The 16,757-nt window shown below is 44.5% G+C and overlaps 1 protein-coding gene across 6 annotated transcripts in view; it reads right to left on the bottom strand.

The window, feature by feature from the left end:
- LOC139374228 (FYVE, RhoGEF and PH domain-containing protein 4-like) overlaps window positions 1-16,757 on the bottom strand; it is a 101,282-nt gene that overhangs the window by 13,064 nt on the left and 71,461 nt on the right. For all 6 annotated transcript variants that reach the window (XM_071115264.1, XM_071115257.1, XM_071115277.1 and 3 more), the window contains 2 exons: window positions 12,458-12,613; window positions 2,395-2,584 (listed from right to left, as the gene is read on the bottom strand). In XM_071115264.1, the coding sequence (XP_070971365.1) occupies window positions 2,395-2,584; window positions 12,458-12,613 (346 nt within the window). The remainder of the gene's footprint in view (window positions 1-2,394; window positions 2,585-12,457; window positions 12,614-16,757) is intronic.

Genomic DNA, 16,757 nt, shown 5'->3' with positions numbered 1-16,757 from the left:
TCATCCTTTCACTCCCTCTTCTCTAACTTGAGCGTGTTGTCTCTGATCAACATTCTCGTTATCTCTCTCAAAATGATCGTCTTGACTCTAAACAGTCAGGCTTCAAGACGGGTCACTCAACCAGACTGCTCTTCTCTGTGTCACGGAGGCTCTCTGCTCTGCCAAAGCTGGCTCTCTCTCCTCTGTTCTCATCTTCCTAGATCTATACGCTGCCTTTGACACTGTGAACCATCAGAGCGTCTTCTCCACCCTCTCAGGGCTGAGCGTCTTAGGCTCTGCACACTCTTGGATTGCATCCTACCTGGCGGGCTGTTCCTACCAGGTGATGTGGAGAGGATCTATGTCTGCACGTACTCTCACTACTGGTGTCCCTCAGGACTCAGTTCTAGACCATCTCCTCTTCTCTACACAGTCACTCGGCTCCATCATCACATGGTCTCTCCTATTGCTATGTGGATGACACTACTTTTCTCCTTCCCTATTTCTGACACCCGGGTGGCGGCATGCATCTCTGTGTGCCTGGCAGATATCTGAACTTGGATGTCAGCCCACCACCTCAAGCCCAACCTTGACAAAAATGGAGCTGCTCTTCCTCCCGGGGGAGGCCTGCCCGCTCAAAGACCTCTCCATCACGGTTGACAACTCCACAGTGCCGCCCTCCCAGAGTGCAAAGAACCTTGGTGTGACCCTGGACAACACCCTGTCATTTTCTGCAAACATCAAAGCATTGACTAGCTGCTGCAGGTTCATGCTCTACAACATACATAGAGTATGACCCTACCTCAAACAGGAAGCGGCGCAGGTCCTAATCCAGACACTTGTCCTCAACTGTCAGGACTACTGAAACTTGCTGTTGGCTGAGCTCCCCGCTTGTGCCATCAAACCCCTGCAATTTATCCAGAACACTGCAGCCCACCTGGTTTTCAACCTTCCCAAGTTCTCTCATGTCACCCCACTCCTCCTCACACTCCCTGGCTTCCAGTCAAAGCTCGCATCCACTACAAGACTATGGTACTTACCTACGGAGCAGCAAGAGGAACTTCCTCGCCCTACCTCCAGGCTATGCTCAAACCCTACACCCCAACCCGAGCACTCTGTTCTGACACCTCAGAACCTCACTTTATTGAGGAAAAATATACTTTCTATGCCTGTGATATGTGATTGTCCCACTTAGCTATCTTAAGATGATTGCACTAACTGTAAAATGCTCTGGATTAGAGCGTCTGCTAAATGACTAAAATGTAAATTAACAGGGAGGCTTTATTGCTACATTAATAGCTTCACATGCTGGATTTCCAGGTTTCCTCTCCTAAGAATAACTACGCTAATTCTATTCCTTATAGGCTGTCCTTCTTCTGCTGAAATAAATTCACTCTGAGGGTGAGTTTGTAGCTCCAGAGATCTTAGTTGGCCTGTAGAGGCCTCGGTTGGCAGTGCTGGATGGAGTGGGGTAATGATGCTGGCTCAATGCTGTTGGACTGCACTGCATAAGCGTTTCACACAAGGGCACCATTGTTTCTGCCTCTCAAGCGCTCACTAATGGGTCTCTTCACATGCTGCTAAAATCACCACTCAGACTTGTAACCAAGCAGGAATGAAATCAAAAAACATCTTAAAGTCATAGGAAAATAGATGAAGACAGATGACACAATAGATTCCTACAGTTCTTATAATAAATTAGCAACAAGTGTTTGTTTATTGAAATCACAACTAATGCCGTTTTGAGAATGGCTGTGTTGAGGTAGAGGAAACACTTATCCTTGCCCTTGTGGGACAAATGACAATAGACAGATTCACATAGTCAAACCTTTTGATCAAGGAGCCAATCTAACAATCTGAGACAGGAATCCAAACATGATATGAAGTTTGTATTAAAATCCTACCTCTTTTCAGCAGTGAGCTCTCTCCCACAAGTGAGGGAGCTGATTTTCCGCTGTGTACGAATCTCTTTTCATCCTCCACTAACGCTTTGACTCATGAAACACAAGCTGATCTCTCTGTCTAAAACTTTCTTCTGAAGAAATATCAACAAAAAAGGGCTGAAAGTGACTTGTGTTTTTTAGTTCATCTTCTAAATAGTAAGGGATATTAGGGAATATAAACCTCTCCGTTTGCATTAAGGTTTGACGTCACACTACTCATGTCCGCCTGAATAAGGTCTTTTGTTTATTACGATAAGGTGTGATGTAAATAGATGTATCCATGTCGAATTACTCTCTTTCTCTCTCTTAGCAGTTAGTATACTCTTTTACACATTCACAAGAGCAAGAACACACAAGCGCAATCATTTCACACATATTTGAGTTAGGGCTGTATCTCGGTTAGGGTTTAATTGATCATTTTCTCCCCTACCCACTCTGTACTCCACTTTTTTTCCCCTGCTTGGTGATCTACCTGTTCTCCTCAAAGTGGTTGATGAGGTCCAAGACTTTGGAGGGTTTCTCCCGGCTCTTCCAAGTCACCGCCCCTCCTCCTCCCTCCTCCATGGTGGCTCTGAAGAGTCCTCTCTCCACGCGCCCCAGCGCCAGCAGGGGGCCAGCAGGCACCGTCACCTGGCTCTGGAGGTGCACTGGCTTCGGAGGCACTGGGGGGATGATGGGAGAAGGTCAAAGGTCAGCTGTCAGGGCTAGAGAGGTCAGTTGGATTTTAGGTTGGTCACTCAGGGGCCTCTCTATTAATGTACTGGAGATGGGACAGGAGACCAATACACGCCCCCTAACAGCATTGTACGGTATGTGGACTGTGTTTTGTGGAGTTTTGTGTTGTCATGTATACTTCCAACACAAGGTGGAAGCACAGGTTACTAAAAGCTAGTCTCGTTCTAGCGTGTATGCGACCATGTGTCTATAAGCCTGCAAAACATGGCTACTTTTCGGCATAACATTTAACACCCAGAATGAGATTAAAATGTAGCCATTACTATGGACTAATAGTATCTTTATATGGCATGAACTATTCTATAACCCATAGATGGATTGGTCAATGGACAGGTGTCATGTAGAGTAAAGTGTTGGGGAGAGTTCAACTAGTCATTTAACTATGTTTTGCAAGAGGTTGGTGGCAGTTTAACTAAAAGGTTCTGTTTTCAGTTGTTAATTACGTGTTGCCATGTAGTGGTGTAGCTAACTACTGGAACTACACACCACACTTTGGCATAAAATATGGGTAAGAAGGGCAATAATTTCCTTTCTTTTTCGGCATCAGACCTGCCTAATTCTCACTTTAAAATCGTTTGTGTGTTTAATAAGCTAAATTACAAATGCTGTTAAAATATTACCCCAAAGTACCAAACATGATCATGAATTCAGTAGTCATCATAGTAGATACTTAACACCTAGTTTACAGTTTAGCTTTAAGTAGTAGTAGTTCTTGTCATTTGTTGTCTATGACATTTCAGATTTAAACTCATATGATAATTTTTCAGAAAGTAGTTTGGATGTAGTGAACTACTTTCTCAAAGTAACTTATTTAAGTAGACTATATTTTTTAAAGGTTAGCTTTAGTGTAGCTAAACCTCTTCCAGTGTGAAGTAATTGGTAGCTTGGTAAACTACACTGAGTGTACAAAACATTAAGAACACCATCTCTTTCCATGACATAGACTGACCAGGTAAAAGCTATGATTCCTTAGGTCACTTGTTACATTCACTGCAAATCAGTGTAGATGAAGGGGAGGTGACAGGTTAAAGAAGGATTTTTAAGCCTTGAGACAATTGAGACATGGGTTATGTATGTGTGCCATTCAAAGGGTGAATGTGCAAGACAAAAGATTTAAGTGCCTTTGAACATGGTAGCTAGCCCAGGCTCTGTCGCAGACGGCCGCGCACAAAACGTGAAAGTGTGATATGTGGTGCAGTTATGTGTGTCTGATGGCAGTGTATTCCAGACATGGGAAGCTCTCACAGAGAATGCAGATTTACTAAAGGTGCTTTTCCTTAGGGGAACTATACAGTCACCTCTCATGGCAGACCTTGTGGATCTGCTGCCATATGTCTGGGTTTTCTGTTTAACAAAAATATTGAGTGGAGGGGGAGCCAGGCCATTAAGGATCTTGAATACAAGACATGCGTCGGTGTATTGCACAAGATTTTCCCAACTCAAGAGCTCATGCTTTCTAAGGATGTGACAATGATGATGGCTATTGGGCTTCCTATCAAGCACTTTGAGAGCCTGTTTGTAGACAGACTGAATAGGTTTTAATGTTGTACAGCAAGCTTGGGCCCAACTAGTCAAGCAGTATGTTAAGTGGGGGAGTATCATAGATTTGAAGTACAATTTTGCTACCTCTGTAGTCAAACAATTTCGTATAAATCGGAAATTAGCTAGGTTGAATTTGGTTATTTGAATTACCTTTTTCACATGCTTTTTAAAAGAGAGGTTGGAATCAAGTATGATGCCAATGTACTTAAAATCGGATACCACCTGGAGCTTCTCCCCTGACACATAGACATCTGGCTCAGTAGCATCTGTTGCCCTCTTTGTGAAGAACATGCAAACAGTTTTTTTCACATTGAGATGCAAACACGAGTCACTGAGCCACTTTGTAACCTGGACCATTACAGTAGTGAGTTCTTGTGCAGCTTGTTGTTTGCTCTTTGCATGCACATATATCACTGTATCATCTGCATACATTTGAACTTCAGACCCAGTACAGACAGAAGGTAGATCATTAATGTACAGGCTGAACAGGAGGGGCCCCAGTATTGACCCTTGGGGCACGCCCACATCATAGCTACGAGTGGGCGACAGCTCATTGCTCACTCTGACACACTGAGTTCTGCCTTCAAGGTATGATTTCATCCATCTCAAGGCATCAGGGGAAAAGTTGAACTTGGACAATTTTGTGATGAGAATCTCATGGTTAACAGTATCAAAAGCCTTCCTTAGGTCCAGAAACACAGCCCCAACAGCACCCCCTTTGTCCATCTTGGACTTCACATTTTCCAGAAGAAAGCAGTTGGCCGTTTCTGTGGAGTGTTTCGCTCTGAAGCCAAACTGCATGGTGTGTAATGTGAAGGGGCTGTTGTTGAGGTGGGCAATCAGTTGTTCTGCTACACACTTTTCAACAACCTTTGACACCACAGGTAGTATACTAAGGGGTACGGTGTTTCCTCCGATACATTGGTGCGGCTGGCTTCAGGGTTGGATGCGCGCTGTGTTAAAAAGCAGTGCGGCTTGGTTGGGTTGTGTTTCTGGGGACGCATGGCTCTCGACCTTCGCCTCTCCCGAGTCCGTATGGGAGTTGAAGCGATGAGATAAGACAGTAACTACTAACAATTGAATACCACAAAATTGGGGAGAAAAAGGGGGTAAAAAAAGAATGCTCCACCACCCAAAGGACATCCAGCCAACTTGACACAACTGTGGGAAGCATTGGAGTCAACATTGGCCAGCATCTCTGTGGAATGCTTTTAACACCTTGTAGAGGCCATGTCCCCAACGAATTGAGGATGTTCCGAGGGCAAAAGGGGGTGCAACTCAATATTAGGAAGATGTTCCTAATGTTTTGTATACTTAGTGTCAGCTTCCCCAACACTGGTAGAGGGTTAGAGTCCTTCTTATCTCTAGAGAATGATTTACTGTCTTCAAATAAAAGAGGAATGCAACATCACTAAAGTCAAGGTTTCACCACTGTGTCACACCGTGTCTGGTTCCATAACTGAGTCACATGTGAGTACATATCTAGATGTAAATGAGTGTCAGAATGTCTGAAGCTCTGTTGTCTGTGTGGCTCAGTTGGTAAGGGTGTGGTAAAAGACTGACAGCAGGGTTGGGGTCATTTCCAAATTAATTTGAAATTCCAATTCAATTCTTGAAATCACTTATGAAGTGGAGAATTTACGTTGAATTAAATTAAATGTAACAATCTTCAAGTCATGGAATTGGAATTAGACTGTTTTGACTTTTTGCATTGGAATTGAATTGGAATTCCCAGTTAATGGAATTAATGCACATAGTATTAAACATTTACTGCACGATATGTTTTGAATCATGTCAACCTGTATTCCTATATTTCCAGTATAGCTAGGCTGTCTGAACATGATCAGCCTGAAAGCCTGAGGCTTTTACTGTCACGCCCTGACCTCAGAGAGCCTTTTAATGTCTCTATTTGGTTTGGTCAGGGTGTGAATTCTATGTTCTTTAGTTCTATTGTTTGTATTTCTATGTTTTGGCCGGGTAGGGTTCTCAATCAGGAACAGCTGTCTATCGTTGTCTCTGATTGAGAACCATACTTAGGTAGCCCTTTTACCCACCTGAAGTTAACTTTGTTTGTGGCACATAGCCACAAACGGGGCGGCAGGGTAGCCTAGTGGTTAGAGCGTTGGACTTGTAACCGAAAGGTTGCAAGTTTGAATCCCCGAGCTGACAAGGTTGTTCTGCCCCTGAACAGGCAGTTGACCCACTGTTCCTAGGCCGTCATTGAAAATAAGAATTTGTTCTTAACTGACTTGCCTAGTAAAATAAATACCCCTTTAGCTTCACGGTTGTTTTGGATTGTTTATTGTTTTTGTCGGCGTTATATAAATAAAGGGAATATGTACGCTCACCACGCTGCACCTTGGTCCTCTTCATTCGACGGCCGTGACAGAACCTCCCACCACAAAAGGACCAAGCAGCGTGGTAAGGGGGACTCATGGACTTGGGATGGTAAAGGACCCTGGAGGCAGGCTGAGGAATATCGTCATCCCAAGGAGGAGCTGGTGGCAGCAAAGGCGGAACGGCATCGTTACGAGGGAACACGGCTAGCAAGGAAGCCAGAGAGGCAGCCATAATAATTTTTGGGTGGGGAACACGGGGAGATTGGCAGAGTCGGGTTATAGACCTGAGCCAACTACCCGTGCTTACAGTGGCGAGCGTCGTACTGGTCAGGCATCGTGTTATGCGGTGGAGCGCACGGTGTCTCCACTGCGCGTTCACAGCCCGGTGCGATACATCCCAGCTCCCCGCATCTGCCGGGCTAGAGTGAACATCCAGCCAGGACGGGTTGTGCCAGCCCTGCTCTCCAGACCTCCAGTGCGCCGCCTCGGCACAGTATATCCTGCGCCGGCTCTGGCACTGTGTCTCCGGTACGTCTGCACAGCCCGGTGCGTCCTGTGCCAGCTCTCCGCATTTGCAGGGTGAAGATAACCACCCAGCCAGGATGGGTTGTGCAGGCTCTAAGCTCGAGACCTCCAGTGCGCCTCCACGGCCCAGTGTATCCAGTGCCTCTGCCAAGGACAAGGCCTCCTGTATGTCTCCCCAGCCTGGTGAGTCCTGTGCCTGCTGCCAGAACCAGGCCTCCTGTATGTCTCCCCAGCCTGGTGGGCCTTGTGGCAGCTCCACGTACCAGACTGCCCATACGTCTCCTCAGTCCAGTGATGATCATGACAAGAAGCCTCCAGTGATGATCCATGGCACGAAGCCTCCAGTGATGATCCATGCCACGAAGCCTCCAGTGATGATCCATGGCATGAAGCCTCCAGTGATGATCCATGGCACGAAGCCTCCAGTGATGATCCATGGCACGTAGCCTCCAGTGATGATCCATGGCACGAAGCCTCCAGTGATGATCCATGGCAAGAAGCCTCCAGTGATGATCCATGGCATGAAGCCTCCAGTGATAATCCATGGCAAATAGCCCCCAGCAACGGTGCCCAGTCCGGGGCCCGCGGCGAGGGTGCCCAGACCGGGGTCCGCGGCGAGGGTGCCCAGCACCTGAGGGTGCCCAGTCCGGGGCCTGCGGCGAGGGTGCCCAGTCCGGGGCCCGCGGCGAAGAGGGCCCCCGCACCAGTGGTGCCGCCAAAGTGGGGTGAGCCAGTGGTGGAGCGGGGTGAGCCTCCACCGCGGATAGATGCCCACCTAGACCCTCCCTATAGGTTCAGGTTTTGCGGCCGGAGTCCGCACCTACCGTCCCGCCCTGACCTTAGAGAGCCTTTTTATGTCTCTATTTAGTTTGGTCAGGGTGTGATTTGGGGTGGGTATTCTGTTCTTTAGTTCTATTATTTGTATTTCTATGTTTTGGCCGGGTAGGGTTCTCAATCAGGGACAGCTGTCTATCGTTGTCACTGATTGAGAACCATAGTTAGGTAGCCCTTTTCCCCACCTGTCTTTGTGGGAGGTTAACTTTGTTTGTGGCACATAGCCCTTTAGCTTCACGGTTGTTTATTGTTTTTGTCGGCGTCATATAAATAAAGGGAATATGTACGCTCACCACACTGCACCTTGATCCTCTTCATTCGACGGCCGTGACATTTATATTCTAATTGGAATTTGCTACTCTTCCTGGGGTCCACACAAATCATGAAACATTACATATTACAGAACATTAATAGACAAGAACTGCTCAAGGACAGAACTATATACATTTAACAACCTCACCCATAGCTTACAAATCAATACATACAGTCGATGCCCAAAGTTTTGAGAATGACACAAATATGAATTTTCACTTCCTCTGTCAGCCATGGTTAACTGCAAGGAAACACGTGCCGTCATCATTGCTTTGCACAAAAAGGGCTTCACAGGCAAGGATATTGCTGCCAGTAAGATTGCACCTAAATCAACCATTTATCGGATCATCAAGAACTTCAAGGAGAGCGGTTCAATTGTTGTGAAGGCGGCTTCAGGGCGCCCAAGAAAGTCCAGCAAGTGCCAGACCGTCTCCTAAAGTTGATTCAGCTGCGGGATCGGGGAACCACCAGTACAGAGCTTGCTCAGGAATGGCAGCAGGCAGGTGTGAGTGCATCTGCACGCACAGTGAGGCGAAGACTTTTGGGGGATGGCCTGCTGTCAAGAAGGGCAGCAAAAGAAGCCACTTCTCTCCAGGAAAAATATCAGGGACAGACTGATATTCTACAAAAGGTACAGGGATTGGACTGCTGAGGACTGGGGTAAAGTCATTTTCTCTAATGAATCCCCTTTTCGATTGTTTGGGGCATCGGGAAAAAAGCTTGTCCGGACAAGGTGAGAGCTACCATCAGTCCTGTGTTATGCCAACAGTAAAGCATCCTGAGACCATTCATGTGTGCGGTTGCTTCTCAGCCAAGGGAGTGGGCTCACTCACAATTTTGCCTAAGAACACAGCCATGAATAAAGAACGGTACCTTCTCCCAACCATCCAGGAACAGTTTGGTGACGAACATTGCCTTTTCCAGCATGATGGAGCACCTTGCCATAAGGCAAAAGTGATAACTAAGTGGCTCGGGGAACAAAACATTGATATTTTGGGTCCATGGCCAGGAAACTCCCCAGACCTTAATCCCATTGAGAACTTGTGGTCAATCCTCAAGAGGTGGATGGACAAACAAAACTCCACAAATTCTGACAAACTCCAAGCATTGATTATGCAAGAACGGGCTGCCATCAGTCAGGATGTGGCCCAGAAGTTAACTGACAACATGCCAGGGCGGATTGCAGAGGTATTGAAAAAGATGGGTCAACACTGCAAATATTGACTCTTTGCATCAACTTCATGTAATTGTCAATAAAAGCCTTTGACACTTATGAAATGCTTGTAATTATACTTCAGTATTCCATAGTAACATCTGACAAAAAATATCTAAAGACACTGAAGCAGCAAACTTTGTGGAAATTAATATTTGTGTCATTCAAAACTTTTGGCCACGACTGTACACATAAAATATCTAGGCCAAATAGGGGAGACGCGTTGTGCCGTGAGGTGTTGCTTTATCTGTTTTTTGAAACCAGGTTTGCTGTTCATTTGAGCAATATGAGATGGAAGGGAGTTCCATGCAATAATGGCTCTATATAATACTGTATGCTTTCTTTAATTTGTTCTGGATTTGGGGACTGTGAAAAGACCCCTGGTGGCATGTCTGGTGAGATAGTGTGTGTGGCAGAGCTGTGCGTAAGTTGGCTATGCAAACCATTTGGAATTTCCAACACATTAATGTTTCTAACTCAAGAAGTGATGCAGGTCAGACTCTCCTCAACTCTTAGCCAAGAGAGACTGGCATACATACTATTTATATTAGCCCTCTGATTACCATGAAGAGCAAGACGTGCCGCTCTGTTCTGGGCCAGCTGCAGCTTAACTAGGTCTTTCTTTGCAGTACTTTACCATATGAAGACTGGACATTAATCAAGATAAGATAAAACTAGAGACTCTCTTTATTATTGACAGACCTCTCCCCATCTTTACAACAATTGCATTTATATACAGTGCCTTGCGAAAGTATTCGGCCCCCTTGAACTTTGCGACCTTTTGCCACATTTCAGGCTTCAAACATAAAGATATAAAACTGTATTTTTTTGTGAGGAATCAATAACAAGTGGGACACAATCATGAAGTGGAACGACATTTATTGGATATTTCAAACTTTTTTAACAAATCAAAAACTGAAAAATTGGGCGTGCAAAATTATTCAGCCCCTTTACTTTCAGTGCAGCAAACTCTCTCCAGAAGTTCAGTGAGGATCTCTGAATGATCCAATGTTGACCTAAATGACTAATGATGATAAATACAATCCACCTGTGTGTAATCAAGTCTCCGTATAAATGCACCTGCACTGTGATAGTCTCAGAGGTCTGTTAAAAGCGCAGAGAGCATCATGAAGAACAAGGAACACACCAGGCAGGTCCGAGATACTGTTGTGAAGAAGTTTAAAGCCGGATTTGGATACAAAAAGATTTCCCAAGCTTTAAACATCCCAAGGAGCACTGTGCAAGCGATAATATTGAAATGGAAGGAGTATCAGACCACTGCAAATCTACCAAGACCTGGCCGTCCCTCTAAAATTTCAGCTCATACAAGGAGAAGACTGATCAGAGATGCAGCCAAGAGGCCCATGATCACTCTGGATGAACTGCAGAGATCTACAGCTGAGGTGGGAGACTCTGTCCATAGGACAACAATCAGTTGTATATTGCACAAATCTGGCCTTTATGGAAGAGTGGCAAGAAGAAAGCCATTTCTTAAAGATATTCATAAAAAGTGTTGTTTAAAGTTTGCCACAAGCCACCTGGGAGACACACCAAACATGTGGAAGAAGGTGCTCTGGTCAGATGAAACCAAAATTGAACTTTTTGGCAACAATGCAAAACGTTATGTTTGGCGTAAAAGCAACACAGCTGAACACACCATCCCCACTGTCAAACATGGTGGTGGCAGCATCATGGTTTGGGCCTGCTTTTCTTCAGCAGGGACAAGGAAGATGGTTAAAATTGATGGGAAGATGGATGGAGCCAAATACAGGACCATTCTGGAAGAAAACCTGATGGAGTCTGCAAAAGACCTGAGACTGGGACGGAGATTTGTCTTCCAACAAGACAATGATCCAAAACATAAAGCAAAATCTACAATGGAATGGTTCAAAAATAAACATATCCAGGTGTTAGAATGGCCAAGTCAAAGTCCAGACCTGAATCCAATCGAGAATCTGTGGAAAGAACTGAAAACTGCTGTTCACAAATGCTCTCCATCCAACCTCACTGAGCTCGAGCTGTTTTGCAAGGAGGATTGGGAAAAATGTTCAGTCTCTCGATGTGCAAAACTGATAGAGACATACCCCAAGCGACTTACAGCTGTAATCGCAGCAAAAGGTGGCGCTACAAAGTATTAACATAAGGGGGCTGAATAATTTTGCACGCCCAATTTTTCAGTTTTTGATTTGTTAAAAAAGTTTGAAATATCCAATAAATGTCGTTCCACTTCATGATTGTGTCCCACTTGTTGTTGATTCTTCACAAAAAAATACAGTTTTATATCTTTATGTTTGAAGCCTGAAATGTGGCAAAAGGTCGCAAAGTTCAAGGGGGCCGAATACTTTCGCAAGGCACTGTATGTTTTGACCATGACAGTTTACAAACATTAGTTTTCTAAATGACAGGTTATGGTTAATAATATCAAAGACTGCACTGAAATCTAACAGTATAGCTCCCACAATGTTTTTTTGATCAATTTCTTTCAACCAATTATCAGTCATTTGTGTCAGTGCAGTACATGTTGAGTGCCCTTCTCTACAAGCATTCTGAAAGTCAATTTGTTTACCAATTTGCCAATTGGTTTACAGAGAAATAGTATTGTATTTGGTCAAACAATTTCTTTCCCAACAGTGGAAACAAGCTGACAGGTCTGCTGATAGAACCAGTAAAGACCGCTTTCCCTCCAGGTCAGAGAACAGACACCTTCCTCTAGACTCAGATTAAAGAGATGACAGATACGGTGCCATGGGAATTGAACGGCTGGAATTTAGCTAACATTGGAATTCAGAGGAATTGATTTATATTTGAATTCTAAGCCTGCCCTGGAATTTGAATTAAATTAAATTGAATTTACAGGGAGAGAGAATAGAATTTGTGGAATTGACCCCAACCCTGGTTGGTACTATCAACACCAGGGTCATGGGTTCGAATACAACTGGGGTCACATATTCTAAAGTGTATGAACTCATTATTGTAAGTCGCTTTGGATAAAAATGTCTGCTAAATGTCATATTAAACAGCATTATTATCAGTACCTTGTGGTTTGGGCTGCAGTAAGGGCCTGCTGGCCAAGCCTCTTCCATTGACACCCCTCCTGCTCCTCTCACTGGGACTCTTCCCACACAGACCTGTCCGACTGACTCTCGCACTGCGGGGGCCGCTGCCGCGTTCACTGGGGCTGCTGCTTAGAGCTGGAACAGAGAGAGAGAGCGTGAAGGAGAGCAGGAGAGAGCGAAGAGGAACGGTTATATTCCAAACTCTCAACAACACTCATTTGGCCACAGAGTGTTGCGTATGAGCAGATTAAGTGTTGCTCCAGCTAATCCTCACAGAATATCCCCCAGAATATCCCCCAGTCCCCCTCTGCTCTACAGACTATGCACAACCATACAGAGAGGGAAAAAAGTATTTGTTCCCCTGCTGATTTTGTACATTTGCCCACTGACAAAGAAATGATCAGTCTTTAATTTTAATGGTAGGTTTATTTGAACAGTGAGAGACAGAATAGCAACCAAAACATTCAGAAAAACGCATGTCAAAAATGTTATAAATTGATTTGTATTTTAATGAGGGAAATAAGTATTTGACTCTTCTGCAAAACATGACTTAGTACTTGGTGGCAAAACCCTTGTTGGCAATCACAGAGGTCAGACGTTTCTTGTAGTTGGCCACCAGGTTTGTACACATCTCAGGAGGGATTTTGTCCCACTCCTCTTTGCAGATCTTCTCCAAGTCATTAAGGTTTCGAGGCTGACGTTTGGCAACTCGAACCTTCAGCTCCCTCCACAGATTTTCTATGGGATTAAGGTCTGGAGACTGGCTAGGCCACTCCGGGACCTTAATGTGCTTCTTATTGAGCCACTCCTTTGTTGCCTTGGCCGTGTGTTTTGGGTCATTGTCATGCTGGAATACCCATCCACGACCCATTTTCAATGCCCTGGCTCAGGGAAGGAGTATCTCACCCAAGGTTTGACGGTACATGGCCCTGTCCATTGTCCATTTGATGCAGTAAACTTGTCCTGTCCCCTTAGCAGAAAAACACCCCCAAAGCATAATGTTTCCACCTCCATGTTTAACGGTGGGGATGGTGTTCTTGGGGTCATAAGCAGCATTCCTCCTCCTCCAAACACTGCGAGTTGAGTTGATGCCAAAGAGCTCCATTTTGGTCTCATCTGACCACAACACTTTCACCCAGTTGTCCTCTGAATCATTCAGATGTTCATTGGCAAACTTCAGACGGGCATGTAAATGTGCTTTCTTGAGCAGGGGGACCTTGCGGGCGCTGCAGGATTTCAGTCCTTCACGGCGTAGTGTGTTACCAATTGTTTTCTTGGTGACTATGGTCCCAGCTGCCTTGAGATCATTGACAAGATCCTCCCGTGTAGTTCTGGGCTGATTCCTCACCGTTCTCATGATCATTGCAACTCCACGAGGTGAGATCTTGCATGGAGCCCCAGGCCGAAGGAGATTGACAGTTCTTTTGTGTTTCTTCCATTTGCGAATAATCGCACCAACTGTTGTCACCTTCTCACCAACCTGCTTGGCGATGGTTCACTGGTCACGATGGCAACACCCACCCGTAGCACGCGCTCCAGCAGGTGTATCTCACTGATCATCCCTAAAGCCAACACCTCATTTGGCCGCCTTTCCTTCCAGTTCTCTGCTGCCTGTGACTGGAACGAATTGCAAAAATCGTTGAAGTTGGAGACTTTTATCTCCGTCCCCAACTTTAAACATCTGCTATCTGAGCAGCTAAACGATCGCTGCAGCTGTACATAGTCCATCGGTAAATAGCCCACCCAATTTAACTACCTCATCCCCATACTGTTTTTATTTATTTACTTTTCTGCTATTTTGCACACCAGTATCTCTACCTGCACATGACCATCTGATCATTTATTACTCCAGTTTTAATCTGCTAAATTAATGTAATTATGTAATTATTCGCCTACCTCCTCATGCCTTTTGCACACAATGTATATAGACTCTTTTTAAATTGTTTTTTTTTTAAAATAAATGTTCTACTGTGTTATTGACTTGTTTATTGTTTACTCCATGTGTAACTCTGTGTTGCTGTCTGTTCACACTGCTATGCTTTATCTTGGCCAGGTCGCAATTGTAAATGAGAACTTGTTCTCAACTAGCCTACCTGGTTAAATAAAGGTGAAATAAAACATTTAAAAAAGATGGTCTTGTAGCCCATTCCAGCCTTGTGTAGGTCTACAATCTTGTCCCTGACATCCTTGGAGAGCTCTTTGGTCTTGGCCATGGTGGAGAGTTTGGAATCTGATTGATTGATTGCTTCTGTGGACAGGTGTATTTTATACAGGTAACAAACTGAGATTAGGAGCACTCCCTTTAAGGGTGTGGAGACAGACCTGGGAGACAGAAATCTTTTTGATTGAGATGGGGTCAAATACTTATTTCCCTCATTAAAATGCAAATAAATGTATAACATTTTTGACATGTGTTTTTCTGGATTGTTGTTGTTATTCTGTCTCTCACTGTTCAAATAAACATACCATTAAAATTATAGACTGATCATTTCTTTGTCAGTGGGCAAACGTACAAAATCAGCAGGGGATCAAATACTTTTTTCCCCCCACTGTACCTATTATGGTAAAACCACCATACATGGCACCATGTTGCTGAGGCCAAGCAAGAGGTATTGTTACATTATAGAGACATAAAGAGCTTTATTCCTCACGGTAGTCTCCATTAAGATCAGTCATGTACACGGAACAAAAATATAAATGCAACATGTAAAGTGTTGGTTTCATGAGCTGAAATAAAAGATCTCAGAAATGTTCCATACACACAAAAAGCTTATTTCTCGCACATTTTGTACACTAATTTGTTTACATCCCTGTTAGTGAGCATTTCTCCTTTTCCAAGATAATCCATCCACCTGACAGGTGTGGCATATCAAGAAGCTGATTAAACAGCATGATCATTATACAGGTGCACCTTGTGCTGGAGACAATAAAAGGCCACTCTGAAATGTGCAGTTTTGTCACATAACACAATGCCACAGATGTCTCATGTTTTGAGGGAGCGTGCAATTTGCATGCTGACTGCAGGAATGTCCACCAGAACTGAATGTTCATTTCTCTACCATAAGCTGTCTCCAACGTCGTTTTAGTGAATTTGTCGGTACGTCCATACGGCCCCACAACTGCAGACCACGTGTAACTACGCCAGATCAGGACTTCCACATCCGGCTTCTTCACTTGCAGGATCGTCTGAGACCAACCATCCTGACAGCTGATGAAACTGTGGGTTTGCACAACTGACAAATTTCTGTACAAACTGTCAGAAACCGTCTCAGGGAAACTCATCTGCATGCTTGTTGTCCTCACCAGGGTCTTGACCTGACTGCAGTTCGGCGTCACACAGATATTCCGTGACAAGATCCTGAGGCCCACTGTCGTGCCATTCATCTGCCGTCATCACCTCATGTTTCAGCATGATAATGCACTGCTCCATGTCAAGGATCTGTACGCAATTCCTGGAAGCTGAAAATGTACCAGTTCTTCCATGGCCTGCTTACTCACCAGACATGTCACCCATTGAGCATGTTTGTCGATGCTCTGGATCGCCGTGTATGACATAATCAATGTGTAACATTGTCCATTTGTCCTGAGAGGCTATCCATTCACTAGCGCTGCAGAGCCTGCATCTGATGATACAAGCTAATTTGCTTATTTGCTCCATGATCAGTAAATCTACAGAGAAGATAGGATGAGTTCAATGAAGTCCCATCCCAGTAGAATGAATAAATGAAATGTGACCTAAATACCTTTAATAAACTCAATCTCTTCAATCTTAAAAATAGATAACTGTTCTCTTTGCTCTAAAAGTATCATACTTTTTATAGCGTACCTTCAACTCACCATACCGCTATAAAAAAGTATGACTCACTCATCATAACAAGGAAGAATCTCCAGTGGCATTCTACACTCTTAGAAAAAAGGTTTCCAAAACGTTTCCATAGGAGAACCCCTTTTGGTTCCAGGTAGAACTATTTTGGGTTCCATGTAGAACTATTTTGGGTTCCATGTAGAACACTCTGTAGAAAGGGTTCTACATGGAACTCAAAAGGGTTCTTTCTACCTGGAACCAAAAAGGGTTCTTCAAAGGGTTCACCTATGGGGACAGCCAAAGAACCCTTTTAGGTTTTAGACAGCACCTTTTTCTCCCAGAATGTATACATGGTGCTGTACACTGAGTATACAAAACATTAAGAACACCTTCCCAATATTGCGTTTGAAACCCCCCCTGCCTGTTCCCCCCAGAACAGCCTCAATTCGCCGAGGTGTCGATAAGTGATCCACA

Source organism: Oncorhynchus clarkii, chromosome 2 (genome assembly GCF_045791955.1).
Source record: "Oncorhynchus clarkii lewisi isolate Uvic-CL-2024 chromosome 2, UVic_Ocla_1.0, whole genome shotgun sequence".
NCBI lineage: Eukaryota > Metazoa > Chordata > Actinopteri > Salmoniformes > Salmonidae > Oncorhynchus > Oncorhynchus clarkii.
The sequence above is the reverse complement of the archived record's forward strand: the minus strand, read 5'-3'. Positions and strand labels throughout refer to the sequence as shown.